The sequence below is a fragment of the Canis lupus genome, chromosome 30 (assembly GCF_011100685.1).
Source record: "Canis lupus familiaris isolate Mischka breed German Shepherd chromosome 30, alternate assembly UU_Cfam_GSD_1.0, whole genome shotgun sequence".
Lineage (NCBI taxonomy): Eukaryota > Metazoa > Chordata > Mammalia > Carnivora > Canidae > Canis > Canis lupus.
This window is the reverse complement of record NC_049251.1, coordinates 21484737-21507314: the sequence shown is the minus strand read 5'-3', so window position 1 is coordinate 21507314 and position 22578 is coordinate 21484737. Positions and strand designations below refer to the sequence as shown.

At 34.9% G+C, this 22578-nt stretch overlaps 1 protein-coding gene across 5 annotated transcripts in view; it reads left to right on the top strand.

Annotated features, from left to right (window-relative positions):
- NEDD4 (NEDD4 E3 ubiquitin protein ligase) overlaps window positions 1-22578 on the top strand; it is a 122885-nt gene that overhangs the window by 49145 nt on the left and 51162 nt on the right. For 2 of the 5 annotated variants that reach the window (XM_038580485.1, XM_038580486.1), the window contains exon 1: window positions 1428-3424. The exons of the other annotated variants lie outside the window; for them this stretch is intronic. In XM_038580485.1, the coding sequence (XP_038436413.1) occupies window positions 1865-3424 (1560 nt within the window). In that variant the 5' untranslated portion in view covers window positions 1428-1864. Of the gene's footprint in view, window positions 1-1427; window positions 3425-22578 lie in introns of those variants that run through there. 5 annotated transcript variants of the gene reach the window in all.

Here is a 22578-nt window from a genome sequence, read left to right as displayed (position 1 = left end):
CATAAGTTCCATATTTCTATTTCATCATATCCTAATTGATTAAAATACTGTTTAGAAAATTATGATTAAGAACAGATCTATCTTAAGGCGTTTTCTCTTTTAAACAAAGTACAAGTATATGTTTTACATATTTACTTTTACTTAGAAAAAATCTTACTTAGAAAAATACAACTTGGGTGTAGTACCATGTGGTGTAAACAACTGAACTATTTTACTTTTTACTTTCCTATGAATGAGCCAGTATATATTTATTACTGGAGTTCCAGCTATAAAATTCAGGTAAGGGGTTTAAATATACCCTAGAGTATTATTTAAAAATAAATTTGTTTCTTTCAAATAGAATACCAAGCTTGGTCTATGACATTTAAGGGAGAAATTAAAATATTAAACTTTTATTACCTAGTAAACTGAAAATAAAGTAAAGGTTAAATAAATACAAAGCAGAAAAAATATATATACAAAATCACAACCTCTAGGAGGACAAATAGTCTACTGTTCTCTACTGTGGGAGCTTTATCAGCAGTAGTAAGTAATTCCACCTCTAGGGCAAGGCTAGTACTCAAAAATGTAAACAAGTATGTACTTTGTTTATACAAAGAAATATGCAGCATGGTTTGTATTTCTTTATAGGTATCAAACAGCTAAATGGATTGTTTCAGCACACCAGTAGGGGCCAGCAAAGAGCTCTTAGAGTTTTCAGAACAGATTTGGCATTGAGATATGTTTATTTGATGTGTTAAATCCTTTTTAGACTTCTTTACTTACCACAACACTCTCTTAAGTGAATGAATTGCAGAGACAGTGGAATAAAATATCTTGTGTGCTCAAACTATATTGGGGTATAGTTTTTCTGTCTAATCTGCATATATTTTTAATGGAATGTTTGCTTAGGCTATTTCTTGGCAGAGTTTTAATAGTCAAAATATAAATGGCATCATTTAAAGACTGTACTACTTGGCTGGAAAAGGCCTTAAAATTACAGAAGAAAATGCTTGGTGACAGCTTCTCTTAAATTTTTCTTTCTCAGACCTATGCTCAATTTTTCAATAGTATTACTAGGCTAATTTTGTGTTTCTATCCTTAAGCTTTCACTTTTTATAAGTAGTGTTTTGGAAGCTAAAATATTTATCTATTTGATTTAATGCTTGAGTTTTAATTCACCCCAGAGTTTTGGTACTTCCAAATTTATACAACTGTTTGAATTCACTCATTAAAAAAAAAATTAACAGAATATATGCCTTTCTACATTAACTAACTTGACAAGATTCCTAGTTTGTCTACTGTTTGGAAATTCAATCCTTGATTTGATACTCAATTACATGGGGTTTCATTCCTACCAACTTCCTGTAATTTTATCCCTATGGGTAAAAATATTAGTGGTCAAACTCTGCTGGAGAAAGTATAGACGCCGTGATTCACATAGTTAAATGTTCATTTAGTAGAGCAGGAGTGAAAAAATACTGTTTCAACTTGAAATGCTAGAAGATTGTTGTTCTTGTGTTACTCATTCATGCAAATTGGAGAAGGTATAATTGAAACAAGGTTGGCAGTGTTTGAGGCAGTGCGCTGCAGCTGAGCTCAGCTTAAAGGGCGCTGGAAATCAAGTGCTTTGTAAGTGAAGGCATTTTGACTACAAGCGATTCAAAATATTTGGAAACGTCAGTCTCAGGAATGGGTCGTCTTTTTCTTTCTATGATATCTGGTATCTAAGGTTTTACTTAGGATAAAGACTACTGCTTAAGAGCTCTTTTAGGCACCACAAATGATTTTTTCCTTCGATGCAGTGCAGCTGCTTCTAGCCTGTCTACCGACAGAGATCTTTGTTATGACTTTCAGCCCTTAACATGTTTGGAAATGAGAACAAATGGCACAAAGCTTACGATTGCACTTTGCAGCCAGAAGAAGCAATACTTATCCTTTGTCAGAAACCTCCGGAGATGATTTGGATAGCAATGTTCACATGTGCTTCAAAAGACCAACACGGATTTCAACGTCTAACGTTGTTCAAATGAAGCTGACTCCTAGACAGACTGCACTAGCTCCGTTGATACAGGAAAACGTTAACTCTCAGGAAAGATCATCTGTTCCTTCACCTGAAAATGTTAATAAAAAGAGCAGCTGTCTGCAGATTTCACTACAACCAACAAGGTACAGTGGATGTCTTCAGTCTGGCAATGTCTTAGCTGATGGTGATGATGCTTCATTTACATCTGTCTTTAAGGATGGCATTTACAACAATGCTGTGGCTGAGAATGAGCTGAATGCTGTGAATGATGGTAACCTTGTAAGCAGTTCGGCCATTCACAGTGGGAGCCTCAGTAACTTTTCCACCAGTGAGAATGGGTCTTACAGCAGCAATGGTAGTGATTATGGATCATGCACAAGTATCACAAGTGGTGGTTCCTACACAAACAGTATCATCAGTGACAGCAGTGGTTATACTTTTCCACCAACTGATGATACTTTTTTTGGTGGAAATTTATCTTCTGACAGCACCTCCAATAGAAGTGTGCCAAACAGGAATACTACTCCATGTGACATTTTTTCAAGAAGTCCAAGTACCGTTCCTTTTGTCCAGGATGACTTGGAGCATGGACTAGAAATTATGAAATTGCCAGTGACCAGGAACTCGAAAATTCCACTAAAACGTTGTTCATCCTTAGTCATTTTTCCTAGGAGTCCTTTAAATACCCCACCGACTTCTCCAACAAGTACAGACGTTCTTCCAAGCAAAGGATCCTATCAAACCTCACACCAATTTATTATTTCTCCTAGTGAAATTGCCCACAGTGAAGATGGTAGTAGCACTAAGGGATTTCTTTCAACAGCTGTCAATGGACTTCGGTTATCTAAAACAATCTGTACTCCCGGAGAAGTGAGAGACATACGACCACTTCACAGGAAGGGTTCATTACAAAAGAAAATTGTTATTGCGAATGATAGTCTGAATCAGAATGTCCGTGAAAAGTCGTCTGAAGGGTTTTCTTGTGTTTCAGTGCATTTCACCCAACAAAAAGCAACTACATTAGATTGTGAAACAGCAAGTGGTGATTGCAAACCAGAGATGTCAGAAATCAAGCTTAATTCTCATTCAGAGTGCATTAAGCTTATGCAGAGGACATCTGCATGTTTACCATCCTCTCAACACCTAGATTACCAAATAAATATCAATGGACAGTTGGAAAGACCAAATTTACAGATAAACAAAAACCATGCTATTTTACAGAGAAGTGTTTCATTGGGAGGAACTTACCCAAATGTTTCCTGTTTATCCAGCCTCAAGCACAATTGTTCTAAGGGGGGACCATCACAATTACTCATAAAATTTGCACCTGGAAATGAAGATAAAGTTGATAACTTATCAAGAGACAGTAACAGAGATTTCACAAATGAACTATCTAATTCTTTAAAGCATTCTTGTAAGGTAAGTTTCCTTTGGTCTTGGTAATTGTTAATTTATACTAGAAAAGCTTTATGAACTATTTGGTTAAAATATATTAGAACTTAGCAAGTGTTTTATAGTCATAATCTTTGTATTTGTAAATCTGAGGAAACTTCAATAGTTTTTCACTCTCTGTTATTTTACTAGTGTCAAAAATATGCATTAAAAAAAAAACTCTCTAAAATGATTTAAACCATGAAACATTTCTGTAGCATGAAAACAAGCTTTAAATAATAATTTATTTCATAATATTTTTACCTTGGTATATTTTTTTCTTCAAGTAATATAGCATTTTAATGTCTAACTCCATATTTTATTCCTACTTTCAAAAATGTTCATTTAGCATTCTCCCCTCCTTAATCAATGTGAAATAGGTAAAATATAGAATACTTATTTAAAATACTAAACAATAAAAAGCCTACATAAAAATGTGAAAATCTTTTCACAAATGAACACAGAGAAAATGTTTCTCTAAAATATGCGTATTTAGTAGAACATTGATAAAAACTATTATGCTGCTGTTTTAAAGCACAGGAAAAATAACTGGCATTTGCATTTGTATATACCCTTAACCACAGGAATTTTGTTTCCACCCAGTTTTCCTTTAGCTACCAGTTAAGATTGCCTTCTAAAATGTAACTTAGTCTTTCAACAGTATTGAATTCTAATTTTATATTTTTTGAATTTGGTTTCAATTGCTAGGCATTTCCCAAATACTCCTAGTTACCTTATTAATTTGTTATTTTGGTAATTTTGTTTATTAGTCATTTAACTCTAATGTATCTTAACCAAAGCAGTTTTTTATATAATTGAGCCTTTCCAAAGCATTTGAATTTAAATAGATTTTCCAAAGTATTTGAACTTAAGTAGATTTTTAAAATTTCTGTATTTGGAAGGTCTCACCAGATTCCAGGAAATTAAATTTTTTTTTTTCTGGCTAAACCAATTCTGGATGACAGTACATAGTATTTTAGGAGGAAAAAAAACCCTTATCTGTTTATCTGTGTTCATATAACACTCAATATCTATATTTAAAAAAATTTTTTTAAACTTCTGGACGTGTAGCTTTAGGTAAATAAAATATTAAGTAATTGCTAGTTTTCTCTCTTTTGAAATCTCATAAATATAATTATTGTTACCCAATGCCCAAATGTTAATAGAAGCAAATACTTTACTGAAGATGAATAAAGATCAGATTTCAAATTCTGATCTATGTTTTAGGATTATTTTATTTATGAAACTTTAAAAAAAACAGCTTTAGGAGATTATAATCCATGAAACTGTTTTGCCTCCTGAAAGAAAGCAATGAAATGACACTATAAAGAAACATGTTAATAATTTGCAAACTGAATTACATGTACCTTGTAAACTTATTTTACATTTAATGAAATAATTAATCTGAAATGCATAATTAACTTAGAAATATTTATAGGTAAATATATTTGTAGACATAGCCTTAAAATAGTTGATTTTGTGGTAATATTATAGTTTGTTGTTAATGATACTTTTGAAAAAAAAGTATTTTTAATGTTTTTTAATAAAGTGTGACTAAATGCCTTTTTGCATAGCTAAAAATACATACTTTTATTGGTTTTATTTAACTTAGGTAAGCTAACTTAAGTATTTTTTTGTGACAGCCAAATGTCTAGCTTTGTGCAGATTCTATTTTTTGGTAGACTATTGGATTATAAATAGTTCAGAAATATGTAGTTTGCTGGAGAGTTTTAATTTGTTCCTCCGTTTAATGTTTATTGAGCAATTCCATATAAAAGTACCGGTAAGCAATAGAGTGTCCACTAAATTCAACATAGACTAGATCTAAATTGATCTAATTGATTGGTAAGGGCTGGTTTTAAAAGGAAAATCCTAATGTTGTTTTTCCTAAACTTAGCAGTGGCAACAATACTGGGGTTTTAGAAATAATCCTGTGTTTATCAATAATTATATATTAATCTAATTATAGTGGCATATTGTAACTCATTTATAAATAAACAGCTCCCAAAATATTTCCCATGACTCCAGTTAGTCTGGGTTAGTATTCTGATATGCTGAGTCTGGATTCACATTTAACAAGTTGATATTAGAGTAGCATTTAGTAATGTCAGCTATCTCTACCGAGCAGCCGTGAAATTAAATCACTGCTTTGGTCAGGGACCCTGGTTTCTAAAGCACTGAGAGTCTATGAATTCTTTTCTTACATGTTTAGCTACTAGTCTCTAGCAGCATAGAATCCAGTTTCTAGCTCTCAATAGTAACAGCTCATTAATGGCTAATATTTTAAAATCTAGTGAGAACTTTTACCTGTATCTGCAACAGGGCTCTGTTCTGTGTTTACAACTTAGAATGAAAATGGGACTCTGTAGTCTGCATGATGATGTTTTATTTGCTATCAAAGAACATAACAATAACTGGCATATGTTTCTTATATATACTTTTTGAAATACAAAAAGCCTTTACTTTTGTAAAGGCTGTCTAATGACTTTTGATCTGAAAGTAGATAATTGATGTTTTAACCTTGTGTGTAATATTTTGTCATCTCAGTCAAGAAGTAGTTTTTATCTAGTTACAAAAATTACTCTTCAGATTTCTAAACTTTCTGGAACAGTTTACTCAATTGTTATTTTATTTTTTCCTATCTTTCCTCTAAATCTCCTATGTTATGTTATTAGGATACTCAGAGATTTTGTTATCCAAGATATTTAAAATACCTCAGCATTTTACCCAGGTTTGTACATGTCCTCCATTCTTCACATATATGCACATTTTTACCCAAAAGTTTGGCTTTACATTTTTTCTTTTTGTTATAAGTTTTTTCTTTATTTTCTGTTTCTTCATTCTGGGTAGGTAAATTGTTTAAGCCTAGTGCAGTAGAACTTTAAAAACCCTATCTCAATTATTTCAAAAGTCTTGAACACTAATATCAAGATCATACATTTCAATAGATTACTTAGTTGTTCTTCCTAAAATAAGTGTTTTAAATATATATTTGTTTTAGTGTTCCATTATTTTCTCAGCCCCTATTAATTTGATCAGAATATTTGGAGACATTTGGTTAATTTTGAGCAACACTTAATCTTTCCTATAAAAACCAATATAACATATAAATATTGACTCTAAAACTGTGATGCAATGTGAATGTCTAGTTCTAGAAATTTGGTGAGAGATGTATGCTTATAAATGCATATCTCTTAGAACTGAGGAACTATAATATTAACTTCAGAGTAGTTCAGGGAGCTGAATTGTTTGTTTCAGAAATAGTTTGGATTTCTCTGTAGATATGATTTCTTTAAGTCATTCATCTAGCATGCATTTGAGTGCCTACTATTTGCCAGGCACTGACCCCAAGTCCTGGGAATAAAAGATAATAAAATACGGTCTCTACTTGAGGGAACTCCCATGCTAGTAATAGGGATACACTGGTAAACAAACAGAAATCCAGTCTAATATGTGATATGCTAAAATAGAAGTGTGGATGAGAAAGTGAGAAAGATGCAAGAATACTTGTCTGGAGGAGAAGACCTAGTTGGTAAAGCAAGACTTCACAGAAGTGGTGACATTTGAGCTGAGTCTTGGTAGTAGGTGAGTTGGAGTTCATCAGGCAGCGAAATCAAAGAGGATATTCTAGAGCAGAGATTCTCCATCTCAGCACTATTGACATTTGGGATGGATACTTTTTCTTGTGGAGGTGCTGTCCTGGGCCTTAAGATGTTCAACAGCATCTTTGGCCTCCACCCACTAGATGCTCGTAACACTGCTCTCTTCTAGTTGTGACAATCAAAAAATGTCTCCAGATATTGCCAAAGGTCTTACAGGGCAAAATTGACTCCTGTTGAGAATTATTGCTCTAGGCATGAGCAACTGCACTGCACATGCAAAGCTAGATGTGTGAAAAGTGATGTCATGAACTAAGCTAGAGAATCCAAGAGAAGGGAGGGTGAAGAAGAAATCATGCATTATTAGGTTCCTGTATTGAGAGGGTCCTCCCCTGTATTGCTGCTGTCAAGTAAGGCTGTTGGAGATACAGGATCAGGGCTTAGGAGAGAAGTGAGAGCTGGAAATGTAGCTTCAGAGTTACCAGTGTAGTCAAGGCTTTAGGTAAGGATGAACTAAAAAACATAAGAGTGAGATGGGAGAGGGTGGTAAATCGGAATTCTGGGGACCACCAACTTTGAGGGGACAGTGAAAGCAGAGATAGTCAAGAGACTAAGAGAAGAGCCCCTGGAGGGGCAGAGAGGCCAGGAAAGCAGGGAGGCCCAGAAGTCAAGGGAAGGGAAAAATCAAGGATGGCAACATACTGGACTATAGAACCTACGCATCTGCAATGTGGCAATTAGGAGGTCCTTGGTGACTTCAGCAAGAGTGGGCTCAGGAGGATAGCATGAAAGCCTGGCTGAGGAAAAAAAAATGAAACAGATAAGGAAGCAGAAATATTTGTATCATAAAATAGGCATGAGTTAGCATGGGCACAATATATATTTAATGACTGATGTATAGAAGACACAGTATTGGGTGGATATAAATGCACAAGACAAATTCTCTATCCATGAAGATATTGCAGCCTATTCTCTAGGAGGAAAAGGGGACTTATAGCTCTCTCTTCTTTTACCTTTGAACTGTAGAATTAGTGAGTATAAGCAATGAAACAAAAATGGAGATTCAGTAATTCAAAATGAAAGAAACAATACATTTGAAGGTGCAGATTTGACACTGCCTCTGAATAGTCACAGCTCATTTTGAACAGCATTATTCTTAACTTTCTTATCCCCCTCTCTACCACCAAAAAGAAGTTGAAACAAAAACAGAGCTTCCCTGGAAGCAAGTCAGGGTTTAAGGTCTGTTGCTACAAACTACTTGGAGAATAGGCATCTCTGCCTTTCTGTCACAGGCTTCTTCCAGGATATGGAGCCTACCGTGCACTAGCTGTTGTGAGGACTCCCACCTTCTAGACCCACTCTCTCTCTGCATTTGGGTGATAATAAACAAGATATATCAGAAGTTAGGACCAGAAGCCTGTAGAAGGTGCTGGGCAGAGTTCCTGCGTGTGGCTAGCCTGTGTGTTGAGGTCAGCAGGCTGGTTAGCAGGCGTGAATGAGTGCTAAGAAAGGGAAGCAATGATCTTGTCAGCATGTCCAGGAAATACCTGAAGTATTGCTCAAGCCTGTGGTTCAGTATTCTTTGTTTGTCATGAGTGAGACCCAAATACTAGAGTCAGATGAAGACAGACACTTAGCAATGTGAGAAAGCATTTCAAAACAAGAGGTGAGCAAATCTGTCCCAACATGGGAGCAGAAAATTGAAAAGCAATTTTACCTACACTGAGATTTAACAAAACTTCTTAGATAGAACTAGAGCAGATCTGAGAACTTGAAAGGACAAGCAGATAGCTTGTTTATGTACTTTGTAGTTCAGTTCATGAGCTAGTAATAAGAAAGACCATCTGGACCAAGCGAATCCACCATGTTTTTAGTTAGGCTCTAGGATATCTGTGGCGGTGGGAAATGGGGGGAACATGGCTTTCTCTTGATTCAGATGTATTACAGAACCATCACACGGTGACATGTTGTGTGATTTACCTTAATATATTACCAAGCAAAAAGAAATTCATGTCAAGGATATTGGTGGGTGCAGCAGACAGTCTTAAGTTCAGTCATTTGTTAAATACAGAAACATTCTTAACAGATTTTTTAATCTTTTGTTCCTTTTATAAAATCTGAGTATAACATTTTATGATATCACTAAAATAATATTATCCAGGACTACTTCCTTTTTTTCCCTTTCTCTTTTGAATTTTTGTTGGCAAACTGCCTTCTAATGTTTTGAAGATTGCGATCAGAAAATGCCTTACATTGTCAATTGGATTAGTAATTCTCAAATTTTCATGTCCATGTATATCTCCTGGAGATCTTATTAAAATGCAGATTCTGTTTTTTTAGCTCTGGGGTACCTGAGAGTTCCATATTTTTAACAAGCTCCTAAATCATATCAATGCTCCTAATTTCTCAAACACACTTTGAGAAGACCATTGTTTTATGAGAACAGTAATACAGTCTATAATTGAAGCATCCAATGAGTCCTTTGCCCACTTTTGTATACAGGAGAGCTATAAGTATACTGTGCCCAGGGCCAAAATAATTTGCAAAGAATTTTAAATCTACCTAGGCATTAGAATTATTATTTATTGAGACTATGTAATATAGAAGATATTGTTTGGACCAAGAAACATTCAAGAACAGGTTTGCCTGCCTGCCTTATAGAAGAACTTTAATATGACTCTTGCAGAATTCTGACTATTACTTCCAGGATTACATTTTAGTTTCATTTAAGAGTTTGAAAATACTAGTCTATAACATTTGCAGTTTTACTTAAGAGAATCTCTCAAATTTATAATGGCTGCAGTTCTGATCTATGTTGCTTTTTTTTTTTTAAAGATTTTATTTATTTATTCATGAGAGACCCAGAGAGAGAGGCAGAGACACAGGCATAGGGAGAAGCAGGTTCCCAGTGGGGAGCCTGATGTGGGACTCGATCCCAGGACCCCAGGATCACACCCTGAGCCAAAGGCAGATGCTTGACCACTGAGCCACCCAGGTGTCCTGAGGTCTATGTTGTTTTTAAAATTGTTGCCTACATTAATTTTTCCCCCTCTCAGCATGAGATTTGAAAAATACACAATTGAAATGTTAATGTTTCTTAAGTATTTTTGCTTTTTCAAATATCTTTCTCTTTGTGAACATTTTGAACCTTTTCAGTATACCTTCCTGTAGCAGCATCAATTAGGGTACTAACAAGAATTTTTGAATCTTACACTGACTTATGTAATAAATTGAAAAACCCTATATAATCAGTGCTTACTTATGAACTATCCTTTTGATAGTTCTATAAGGAGAATATTTAGAAATCTGTCACATACAACTTTGTAATGCCTCTTAAAAGTATATATTACTTCTCAAATATAAATCAGGACATGAAAATCATAGGACTTGTCCTTCCTATGGAGCACTTTTAAGAAATCTTATTGGTAGCTGGGTTTTTGTAGACTTTGTAGCTGCTTGTGGCTTAGCCTAATTTCAAGGAGCCTAATAAGGTATTAAACATGTCAGATAAGAAATGGGGAAAAGGAAAGATATAGCAAAAAAAAAATAGTCAAAGATGGGGAGATAGAAGGTAAGCAAGCAGACAAGCAAATGTAAATTTTCTAGAATTGGTCAGAGGAGAATTCTAGAGAACAGATTAAGCAAATAGGTAAACTTTTCTGAACTCTCCTTGACTAGGATATAATTCCCTAAATCAGGGACTTTTTTTGTCTTACTCACTGCTATATCCCAGTATCTAGAATAGTGCTTTGCTCAAAACAGACACTTAATAAATATTTATTAAATTAATGACCAAAACTAGGGGACCCTTTATAATGGTAGAGATGACTATAGAATCCTGATAGATGAGGGTGACCAGACAGTCTTGCTCAAACAGATAACCAAACTAGGATATTTAAGGGATGACTGTAATGATGAGCGGGAGTTACTTGATGCTTCATCCTTTGCATGAAAGAGTAGCACTCTTAAATGAATACCTTGTCCCTGGGGTGGATGCCAATGGAATATTATGATCGTGACTCAAGGATTAGTTTCCACAGTGGAGTCTGATTCATAGCCTACATATTCCACTAACTGGTACCATAGAACTATGTGTCTGGATGGAGGCTCAGATCAAATTTTCTGAAAAGAAGATTGAAAGGGCAAAAACTTTTAAGGGTATTTAAACAAAGGCCATTTGAGCAGCTTTAAATTTATCATTGTTTAGTAGAATGATTTTTTTCATTGCAAACAATGTTAGGAACTGGATTCTTAGAGTTGTTCCTGGAGTTTCAAGTCACTGTTTTAGCTAAGAATGACCTTTACCTTTTGTACCAAGGCTGAAAGACTGAACCCTCTTAAAGAGTCACAGAGCTTAGTGGAAACTAAAGTCATGTTCAAAGCAAATGAGTTTAACAAGTATTTCTTAGTAATAGAATATGTGCCTGCTGTGAGTGGCAAATCTTATTCCTGGCTTTGAAGAGTTTACAGTTTAGATGAGAAGACAGCATAATCTATTAAAACACACACACACAACTCAAGTACAATACAACATAATATATAATAATGTCCATATAACTACGTTAGGCAGGTGAGCAACTAAGCTCTGAGATATGTGATTACCTATATAATTTTTAACTAATTTAAATTTTTATCAAGATAACACATGTGCCTGTTTTATTTATTTTTTTTAAGATTTAATTTATTTATTCATGAGAGACAGAGAGACAGAGACACAGGCAGAGGGAGAAGCAGGTTCCATGCAGGGAGCCCGACATGGGACTCGATCCGGGTCTCCAGGATCATGCCTTGGGCTAAAGGTGGCACTAAACCACTGAGCCACCCAGGCTGCCCCCATGTGCCTGTTTTAAAAATCAGGTGTTATTTCTCTGAAGATTCCCTTTCTGCCTTTTTTCTCTGTGTTCTCTCTTCCTAGAATTCCTATGAGCCAAAGTTTTCATCTCTTGGATTGCTCCTGTAATTTACTTTTCTATCCTGTTTTCTGTTTTTTTGCCTCCTTTCTACTTTCTGGAAGACTTCTCATAAGTTCCCCCTTCTCTTTAATGTTAAAATTTTGGTTATGTAAATTTGTTTTGAGTCTTGCATATTCTCTGATTCTTATGGATCATCTTACTATTACTGTTTTTTGTTTCTCTTTTGTTATTGGACATTTTCCTTCAGGTGTCTGGCTGTCTCTTCACATTTGAGAGTAAGTCACCACCAAGTAATCTGGAGGCTGTATAATTGTGTGGGGCTTTTAAACTGATAGACCTCATTGTTGGGAGACTTCTGACTATCAGTATCAGAGGTCAGTTTATTTCCCCCACAGAAGAAACTTCCAATGATTACCCAGTTATGTTCTTTTTTAAAATTTTAAGTTGCATAGAGCCTAATGAAGAGCTTGATTTTATGACTGAAATCAAAACCTGAGCTGAGATCAAGAGTTGGATGCTTAAGCATCTGAGCCACCCAGATGCCCCACCCAGTTATGCTCTGTAGTCATTGTTAGTGATAAACTGTGCGTGAAGGTGATTTCTTTAGGTTCCTAAACCAAATTAGTTCACTTGGTCAAACCACACCTTAATAGTGATATTTACTTACCAAATCTTTAAGGTACTCTTGGTAACTTATAGTAAGTGAGGTACCTGATTTTCATACCTGTTGTCTGAATATACATTGTATGTATTCTAGATGTGAAATACTCCTAGAAAGACTAAATTAAACATTCTTTGTAGTAGAATATGTGGTTCCCTTAACATATCTCGTAATGTTTTACATTCTTGGCAATCAATTTAAATGTAATACCCATGATTATCCCTCTGAGAAAGAGAATAGACCTACTAAAAATATGTTTGGGTAGAGGACAAGAATAAAAAGGTATGGTCATGGCCTCCTAATGGGATGTGATATTGGATGCTTGCTGTTACTTGAACTTGAAACCTTTTATACTACATTACTAGCCAAGGTCTTTCACCCCACCCTTCAGTAGGAGGTATCTATAGGATAAAGCTTCTTGGGACAAGTCATTCAAGTAAAAATAGGATCAGAAAGAAAAAATAATAATAGTTGTCTAAAGGAAAGTTTCCATCTGGGTTGAATGCAATCTGATGAGTAACTGTTATAAATTACCTAAATGATTATAAGCTACCTATCTTTTTTTCAAATACATTTAAACTTTTTATTATGGAAATTTTTAAACCTACAAAAGTAGAAAGAATAAGACAATGAGCAATCTTGTTTGCCCCTGGTAAGCTCCCAGTTTCAGCTGTTATCAACAAATTGTCAATCATGTCATCCATCTTTTCCTCTCCTTTTTTCTTTCCAGGATTTTTAAAATGTGTATTTATTTATTTATTTTTAGAATAGTCCCATACATCATATAGTTTTACCATAAACACTTCAGAGTGCATCCTTAATCCATCTGTAATGGATTAAGGACCTTTTAAATATATAAAAACTACAGTGCAGTTTCACACTTAACAAAATTGACACTAGTTCTAAACTGTTTTGACTGGATCTCTACCTAAGTCATTGAGGTCATTTTAGTAATGATGTGGCTCAAGATGGATACTACTCCTTTAACTTGTGTCTGTCTAATTCTTTATCTCTTTTATGATGTTTGTTTCATTTTGAGGCAGAGCCTGTCAATTATTTACCATGGGATTTTCTGTTTCTTTAATCAGGTAATTTTTGATAATATTATATTTGTTACCAATGAAATTGAGGCTTTCACTTTGGAACCAAAACTAAAAGATTATCGTTAGGACCTGGAATTTATCACCTAAACTACACCTTACCTCAAATTTAAATCACCACAAATCTGCATTTAGGGTTTAAACATCTAGGATACCGACATTCTTCATCCCTGCATAGAATGAAAATGTACACTATGATGAATTAGCTATAGTAATTCCTCTTATGCTTCTCTAAGTCTTAATTTCATGTTGAAGAAGTACAAAATTTATGAAACTTGGCAGAGTTGTCTAGAGGACTGAAAATTTCATGTCTGTTTGGCCAGTAGTTGGTGGTTGGGAGCTAAAAGGAGCTATTATTATCTACTTTATAATATTTTGGCAGAGTACAATGAAGGTACATTGTAAAGTGTAAGGTACTATATAATGTATAACATAATGATTGTTGTTTTACATGTACAAAATGAATCATATAAATTTAAGAATCCAGGTTAACAGCTAAGTAATAGGAAATACACAAAAAGAATATATTAAAAAACACTGTTGGAGGCACCTGTGTGGTACAGTCAGTTAAGCGGCTGACTCTTGGTTACAGTTCAGGTTGTGATCTCAGGGTCCTGGGATTGAGCCCCTTGTTAGGCTCCCTGCTCAGCACAGAGTCTGCTTAAGACTTTCTCCCTGTCACTCTGCCCCTTCCTCGTGCTTTCTCTCTGTAAAATAAATGAATAAAATCTTTTTAAAAAATCACTGACCCTTGAACAATGTAGGGGCTATGGGTGCTACTCCCCCTAGCCACCGTGCAGTTGAAAATCTACATACAACTTTTGATTCCCCCAAAACTTAATTACTTAAAGTTGACTGGAAGCCTTGCTGATTAACAGCCAGTTACATATTTTATACATTATATGTATTATATACTATATTCTTACAATTAAATAAGCTAGAGAAAAGATGTTATTGAGAAAATTATAAGGAAAATAAAATACATTTACAGTATTGTACTGTATTTATTTAAAAAAAAAATCCACATTTAAGTGGACCTGCACAGCTCAAACCCATGTTATTCAAGGTTCAACCATAGTACAAAAATACAGACTAGAAATTTGGGGAAGTGCTTCTTCATAAGGCTCTATCAAAGACCAAGATATATTTTGAAAGGAATATGGTATTCTCAGAGCCCTATTACAAATTAAAGCACAGTTATTTTTCTTATACTCAATTTTGATTTGCATATTCTTGGGGAGAAAAGCTGCATCAATACTAGATGTACAAAAGAAAGAAGTAAATAAAAATTAACAGGAGATAATTAGCAACTAGAAAGTCCTTTACGTGGGCCATAAAGCCACTCTTTATGCAACAATTAGTAGTTCTAAAGAAGACACCCTATTACTTTTTTTATCCCTAATTGAAAATAGTGATTCAGACACTATTTTATTGACTATATGGCATTGATAGAGTCAGCTTCTAGCCATAAGATGATAGATTCCTTGTTTTTAGTTTTTAAACTAAAAAATTCCAAATCTCTCAATTGGTGTTGTTTTTATTTAATACATTTTAGTTTTTAGAGCAGTTTTAGGTTCACAGCAGTAGTGAGCAGAAGGCCCAGGATTTCTTGTATCCTCCATACTCTGAAACATATTGCCTCTGCCATTACCAATATCCTCCACCAGAGTGGCACATTTGTTATAGTTAATGAATCTGCATTGACACATTGTTATCATCCAGAGTCAAGAGTTTAATTTAGTGTTCACTCTTGGTGGTGTAAATGCTATGGGTTTGGATAAATTTATAATGGCATGTATCTAACCATCATAAGAGTATCTTAGTTTCACTGTCCTAAAAATACTTCATGCTTTGCCTCTTCATCTCTCCATCCTCTAATCCCTGACAACCAATAATCTTTCTACTGCTGTAAATATCTGTGTGCAGTGAACCTAAATGCCATCTGTCTATCTTCTTTGGTGAGGTGTCTGTTAAAGTCTTTGGCACATTTTTTAGTCAGGTTATTTGTTTTCTTATTGTTGATTTTTTTTCTTATTGTTAATTTATAAGCCTTCTTCATATATTTTGGATAGTAGTCCTTCATCAGATGTCTTTTACAAATATTTTCTTCTAGACTGTGATTTGTGTTTTAATTCTCTTGATGATGTCTTTGGCAGAGTAGAAATTTTTAATTTTAATGAAGTCCAGCTTATCAATTATTTCTTTCACGGGTCATATCTTTGGTATTGTATTATATTTTTTAAAAGATTTAAAAAAAATAAAAAAATAAAAAGATTTTATTTATTCATGAGACACACAAAGAGAGGCAGAGACACAGCAGAGGGAGAGGCAGGCTCCCTGTGGGGAGCCTGGTGTGGGACTCGATCCCAGGACCCTGGGATCATGACCTGAGTCAAAGGCAGATGCTCAACCACTGAGCCACCCAGGTACCATGGTATTGTATTTTAAAGGTCATTGCCAAACAGAAGATTATCTAGATTTTCCTCAGTATTGAAGGAGCTTTAGAGTTTTACATTTTATATTTAGGCCTTTGACCCATTTTGAGTTAATTTTAATGAAGGATATAATGTCTGTATTTAGATTCTTTTTTATTTATTTATTTATTTTTGCATATGAATATCCAGTCATCCCAGCATCATTTGTTGAAGAGACTATCTTTTATCCATTGTATGGTCTTTCCTCCTTTGTTTAAGATCAGTTGACCTTGGAGGATGGGGTAACTGGGTGATGAGCATTAAGGAAGGCACTTGAGCACAGGGTGTTATATACAACTGATGAATCACTAAATTCTACCTCTGGAACTAATAATACAGTATATGTTAGTTAAATTGAATGTTTTTCATTTTTTTTAAAGATTTTATTTATTTATTCATGGAAGACAGAGAGAGAGAGAGAGGCAGAAACACAGGCAGAGGGAGAAGGAGGCTCCACGCAGGGAGCCTGACATGGGACTTGATCCCGGGTCTCCAGGATCTGGCCCTGGGCTGAAGGTGGCGCTAAACTGCTGAGCCACCTGGGCTGCCCATTAAATTGAATTTAAATAAAAAATAACAGCAACAAAAAAATCAGTTGACTATATGTGAGTCTATTTCTGGGCTCTCTATCCTGTTCCATTGAACTCTGCCTATCTTTGACCATTACCACACCGTCTGGATTATTGTAGTTTAATAGTGAGGTAGTGTCATTTCTTCAATTTTGTTCTTGTTCTTCACTATTTTATTGACTGTTCTTTTGCCTCTCCATATAAACTTTAAGATCAGGTTTTGAAATTCACAAAATAACTTGCTAGGATTTTGACTGGGATTGCATTAAAATTAAGATTGCATAGATCAAGTTGGAAAGAACCAATGTCTTGACAATATTGAGTCTTCCTATCTGTGAACATGGAGTATTTCTTCCTCTATTTTGTTTTTCTTTAAACTCATGCATCAGTGGGGTTGTTTTCTTTCTTTTTTTTTTTTTTTTTCAGTAGATCTTGTATTTTGTTAGGTTTATATTTAAGTATTTCTGTTTGGGGGATGCTAATGTAAATGATACTGTGGTTCCCATTTCAAGTTTTACTTGTTAATTGCTAGTATATGGGAAAGGAATTGAATTTTCTCTATTAACCTTTTATCCTATGACCTCAGAATAATTGTTGATTAGTTGCAGGAGTTTTAGGTTTTTTTGTTTGTTTTGTTTTTTTGTTTTTTTGTCAAATCTTTGGGATTTTCTACAAAGACAATAATATAATTTGAAAAGACAGTTTCATTTCTTCTTTCTAAATTTGTATATTTTTTATTTCCTTTTCTTATTATATCGACTAGGACTTTCACTACAGTATTGAAAGGGGTGGTGAGAGAAGACATCCTTGCTTTCTTCCTGATCTTAGTGGGAAAGCTTCTAGGGTTTTTTTTTTTTTTACTCATTAGTATGATGTCAGATGGAAGTTTTTTGTAGATATTCCTTATCAAATTGAGGAAGTTCCCTTCTATTCCTAGTTTACTGGATGCTTTTATCATGGTTTGCCATTGGGTTTTGTGAAATGTTTTTTCTGCACCTACTGATAAAATCTTGTGATTTTTTTTTCTTCTTCAGCCTGTTGATATGATGGATCATAATAATTGATATTCAAATATGGAAATAATTTTGCATACCTGGTCTAAATCCCACTTGGTTATGGCATAAATTCTTTTTATACATTGTTGGATTCAATTTGCTAATGTTTTGTTGAAGATTTTTGTATCAATGTTCATGAGAGATAATGATCTATTGTTTTCCTTTCTTGTAATGTCTTTGTCTAATTTTGGTTTTAGGGTAATTCTAGCTTCCTAGAATGAATTAGGAAGCATCCCCTCTGCTTTTGTCTTCTGAAAGAGTTTATAGAGAATTGATATAATTTATTTCCTAAATGTTTGGTAGAATTTCCCAGTGAGCCCATCTAGGCCTGATGCTTTCTGTTGTGGAGCATTATTAATTTTTTATTTTTTTACACATATGGTCCTATTCAGAGAGTCTATTAATAGTTGTTTTAAGATATTACAGTTTCATCAATAACACTGTTTTCATTTAAATTATTTTCTCAGAGTTTATAATATTTGAAAACACCAAATACCGTACTTTGTAAAAAACACATTATAACTTGGTTTTTATTTTATTTTGATCTTTTGGAACCAAATGATCTTCTTTTTTTTTTCCTTTTTATTCATTCATTCATTCACAAGAGACACAGAGAGAGAGAGAGAGGCAGAGACACAGGCAGAGGGATAAGCAGGCTCCATGCAGGGAGCCCAATGCAGGACTCGATCCCGGGTCACCAGGATCACGCCCTGGGCTGAAGGTGGCGCTAAACCGCTGAGCCATCGGGGCTGCCCCCAAATGATCTTCTATTATCTCCATATTTTAAAATGGTTTTTAACTAAAGGAAACACACCCTGGTGTGTGCCCATGTATCTTTATATTAAAATGTTTGGTTGGCAGTTATCAATAGGGTAAAAGCTAAGTAACTCAGCTATTATAATTTCATATTTATATAGTTATTATCTTTGGGATACTCACAAAAACTCAATTTTATATAATTCATATAAATAGTTTTGTGCATCTGGTGGGGTTTTAAATTATCCCTCTTATAGTTATCCTTCAGTTTACTGAAAGAAAGTATGTATTTGGCTCTTGGGATTTTTTTTTTTTTTTAACCTTCCAAAGTTATTTTGGATGTTATTCTGGATTGTCACTTAAAAATGTTATCAGATGGTAAAACTGCTCATATACATTATACTGATAGAAGCCCATCAAATCTGCGTACCAATAAATGTAACCCCAGTTTTCCCATAATTCATCAGTCTACAGTTGCTAGTGGAGACAAAATAACAGTTATAACCCAAATTTCACTGATTTAGCCCTTCTATCCACAAAAGATCCCTGGCAGCTGTAAAATACTCTTCACTATTTCTGGGGTTCCCAAGAGATGGCTACCACATACTCTTGAACAAATCCAGTCCAGTTAAGCACTGCTATTGCTAGCTTTGTATTTCCAGGCATTGTCACAGGTACTGCTGTGTCCCTCTGGGCAATAGTTTCTCCTTCTTTTCTTAGGGTGACTTATTTCCCCAAGGCATACTTAACAAAGTTTAACTCAACCTTTCCTTAGGTATGATAAACCAACCTTATTTTTAAAAATGTGGTCATGATTCTAAATACAGTATGATGGGGAGTAGTCAACTTTGGGGACATGTCTGAATAGCTGGGAAAGAACTAAAAGTAAGAAAAAAAAAAACCAGAGAGTATTTTCTCACTAAAAAATTTGCTAAAACTCCACAGTCCAATGCAGTGGCCAGTAACCACATATGGTGTGGAGGCCGAGAAAAATTGAAGCCATTCCACCTCAAGTTTAGCATTAGCACAAGTACAGCCATCTTAGGCCCCTGGGAATAAGAGCTGAACATTACAGGAAAAACTGCAGAATGTCCTAGGTAGGGAATCCCATATCGGAAAGACAATAAAGCTCAGAATGCCCTCTGCAGAGAATCCCATATCAGATCTTAAGAAACTCCCCCACCCTTTCCCCCATATTGGAATGGAAAAGATTCCTTCATCCCTTCTGAAAATCCCCTAGACCAGCCCATAAAAAACCCAGCTGTAACCCACTTTGGGGTCCAAGCCCCTGCTCTGCTGTATGGAGTATACTTGGACCCAAACTCGAGCTTGTAAATAAACCCTCGTGTGTTTGCATCAGTGTCGGCTCCTTGGTGGTTTCTTGGATTCGCAATCTTGGGCACAACAATGGCTATGGAGATTTAAATTCATTTAAATGAAATCAAATTTTAAAATTCTGAACCTCATCTGTACTAGACACATTTCAAGTGGTCAGTAGCCACTACAGTAGCCACAAGTAACTAGTGGCTGCCACATTGGACAGCACAGATATAGAATATTTACATTATTGCAGAAAGTTCTGTTGGACAACTCTAGAACATTACATTCTAAGCCTCAAGCCATTGATACCCCTGTAACTTTGACAGTGCTCCAGTCTATGGAGGAAGGTGCCTAAAGCTAACAGTGCATGGTAGCTTTAATAGCTGAAGGAGTTGAGCCACATCTCAGTGACATTATTTTTCTCCACTGGTACCAAGGAAATTTTGGTTTTAAAGGAATCCATTGAGTTCTTATTTTCTTAAACAACAGTAACCCACATCCCCCTTGCTCCCCTGTTTTCATTGATCATTATATTCTTCAATAAAAATTATATGAGTTTTCAACCCTAGGGGAAACTTTAAAAACTGTTTATAGATCAGCTAAATTTACATTTGATCAAATGATCAGGTAATCAAATCATAAGAATAATTAGTTTCTTTTTCTGAGATATTTCTCTAAAAACTTAAAAGATTATTTCAAAAGGCAAAAATTATTAGAGAAGACATTTCTGGGGATCCCTGGGTGGCTCAGTGGTTTGGCGCCTGCCTTTGGCCCAGGGCACCATCTTGGAGTCTGGGATCAAGTCCTGCGTCGGGCTCCTGGGATGGAGCCTGCTTCTCCCTCCTTCTGTGTCTCTGCCTCTCTCTTTCTCCCTCTCTCTCTCTCTCTCTCTCTGTGTCTATCATAAATAAATAAATAAATCTTAAAAAAAAAGAGAGAAGACATTTCTTTCTATCAGTATATAAGTAGTCTTCTATCAAAGTTTACAAATAATGAAGAAGAATAAAGAGGAGGAAGAAAAGGAGAGGGAGAGGTAGGAGGAAGTTGAGGAGGAGAAGAAACACTGGGAATCATTTGATAATAAATTATTTTCTTTGTTGTTTAGAGATATTCTTGGGCCAGTCCCTTCAGGTCTTAATATATTTGTTTTACTGACAATAAATCTTTGAAAGTATTTGTCAGTCACTATACCTTGTTTCTGTTTAATACTTATTTGTTGATTAGGGGAAATATTACTGAAACTCCAGCGAGCAGTTTTTTTAGATTTTTTTTTTTTTTTTTGTCGTGAAATACAGAAGAATAGAAGACATCTTCCCAACTTGTGATGGGCCAGTCTAAGCAAGGAAGACAAAGAGAATATATAAAATGGTGTAAAATTAACTAAGGATCAGAGAGTTGAAATGATTGTAGCCTCAAGGCTTGCGTGCCTTAACAGTTTGCAGGAGGATCACCTCATTCAAGTAGTCAGAAAACTTTTGATAAATCCTGAATTGTTGGTGTTCTCCAGACCCACTAATGCTAGCTAATGTACTGAAGAAACATATTTGGTATGAAGTTTAGTGGTTTTTAGATTTCAGATTCAGTTACCTTTAAAAATGACTAAACTAAAATCTGGAGCAACTGACCAAAGAATGAGCTAAATAACGACTTCCTACTATGAGCAAGATGTTGGTAGGCCCGGTACAATATGGCAAAACTTAGGAATTACTTTTAATCTTTCCCTTTAAACATTTTTAAAGATTCTTAGGTTATATTTAAACTATTAAATGGGGTAGTTTCATCTGAATCTAAGTGTGTATTTTACCTCATGGATCTATTTGTTAAACTTGGGGATGGTATTAATAGGAGATCAGAGTTGTAATCTAGTGAGACCTGAATAATAGATTCATGCAAAATATCCTGTCTTTTAAAATTTACCAACTATGTGCATGTGGAGATTGCAAGTGCAAGTGGTGGATTCCATAGGCCAAGGATAGGAGAGTGGTTCATGGTCACTGGAAGGCTGGAAACAGTGTAGGGAAGAGGTTACGCTACTCTTTTGTAAGGAAGACAGCCGCTTACAACTCAAAGAAAATTGGTTGAAAACCTTTTTCTGAGGCTGAAAAGCCAGTAAATGATCCAGGAACATAGCCATAGTCAAAGCAGTGAGAAACAGCAGGGAATCAATAGACCAATATCACAGTGGTGGCAAAAAACTGAGTTCAAAGTTGAAGAAGGCGGGCAGACTACAGAGAGTTGAACAGGTCATTTAACCCTTTTGATTTTTGCTCCAATGGTGTTCAACATACTAACCCTCTTGAAATGGGCAAGCAGGACTTAATCTATTGCCTAAAAAGGAAAATCTGATACCATCTTCTTTGGGTGTTGTAGCATTTCCCGTCACATTGTTAATTTGGTTTCACAATGTTAGAAGTATTACGTAAGTTCTCTCCACATCATAGAGTACTTCTTGTGGTCTAAATAGCTAGTTTTTATAAAGGAAGGATTAATTAACATAAAGTAAGTCAGGCCATTTCAATTTTTTTTAAAAAGCTTTAATAATTTTTTTGGAGTGGAAGAGAACTATTATATAGATATTAAAAGATACAAGGGAAGTAGAATTATAGAAGAGGAAATCAGCAATTTAGTCTCATCAAGAAAAGTTTCATTAGAATGGCATTGATCTGGGCCTCATAAGTAGGATTTACACAGGCAG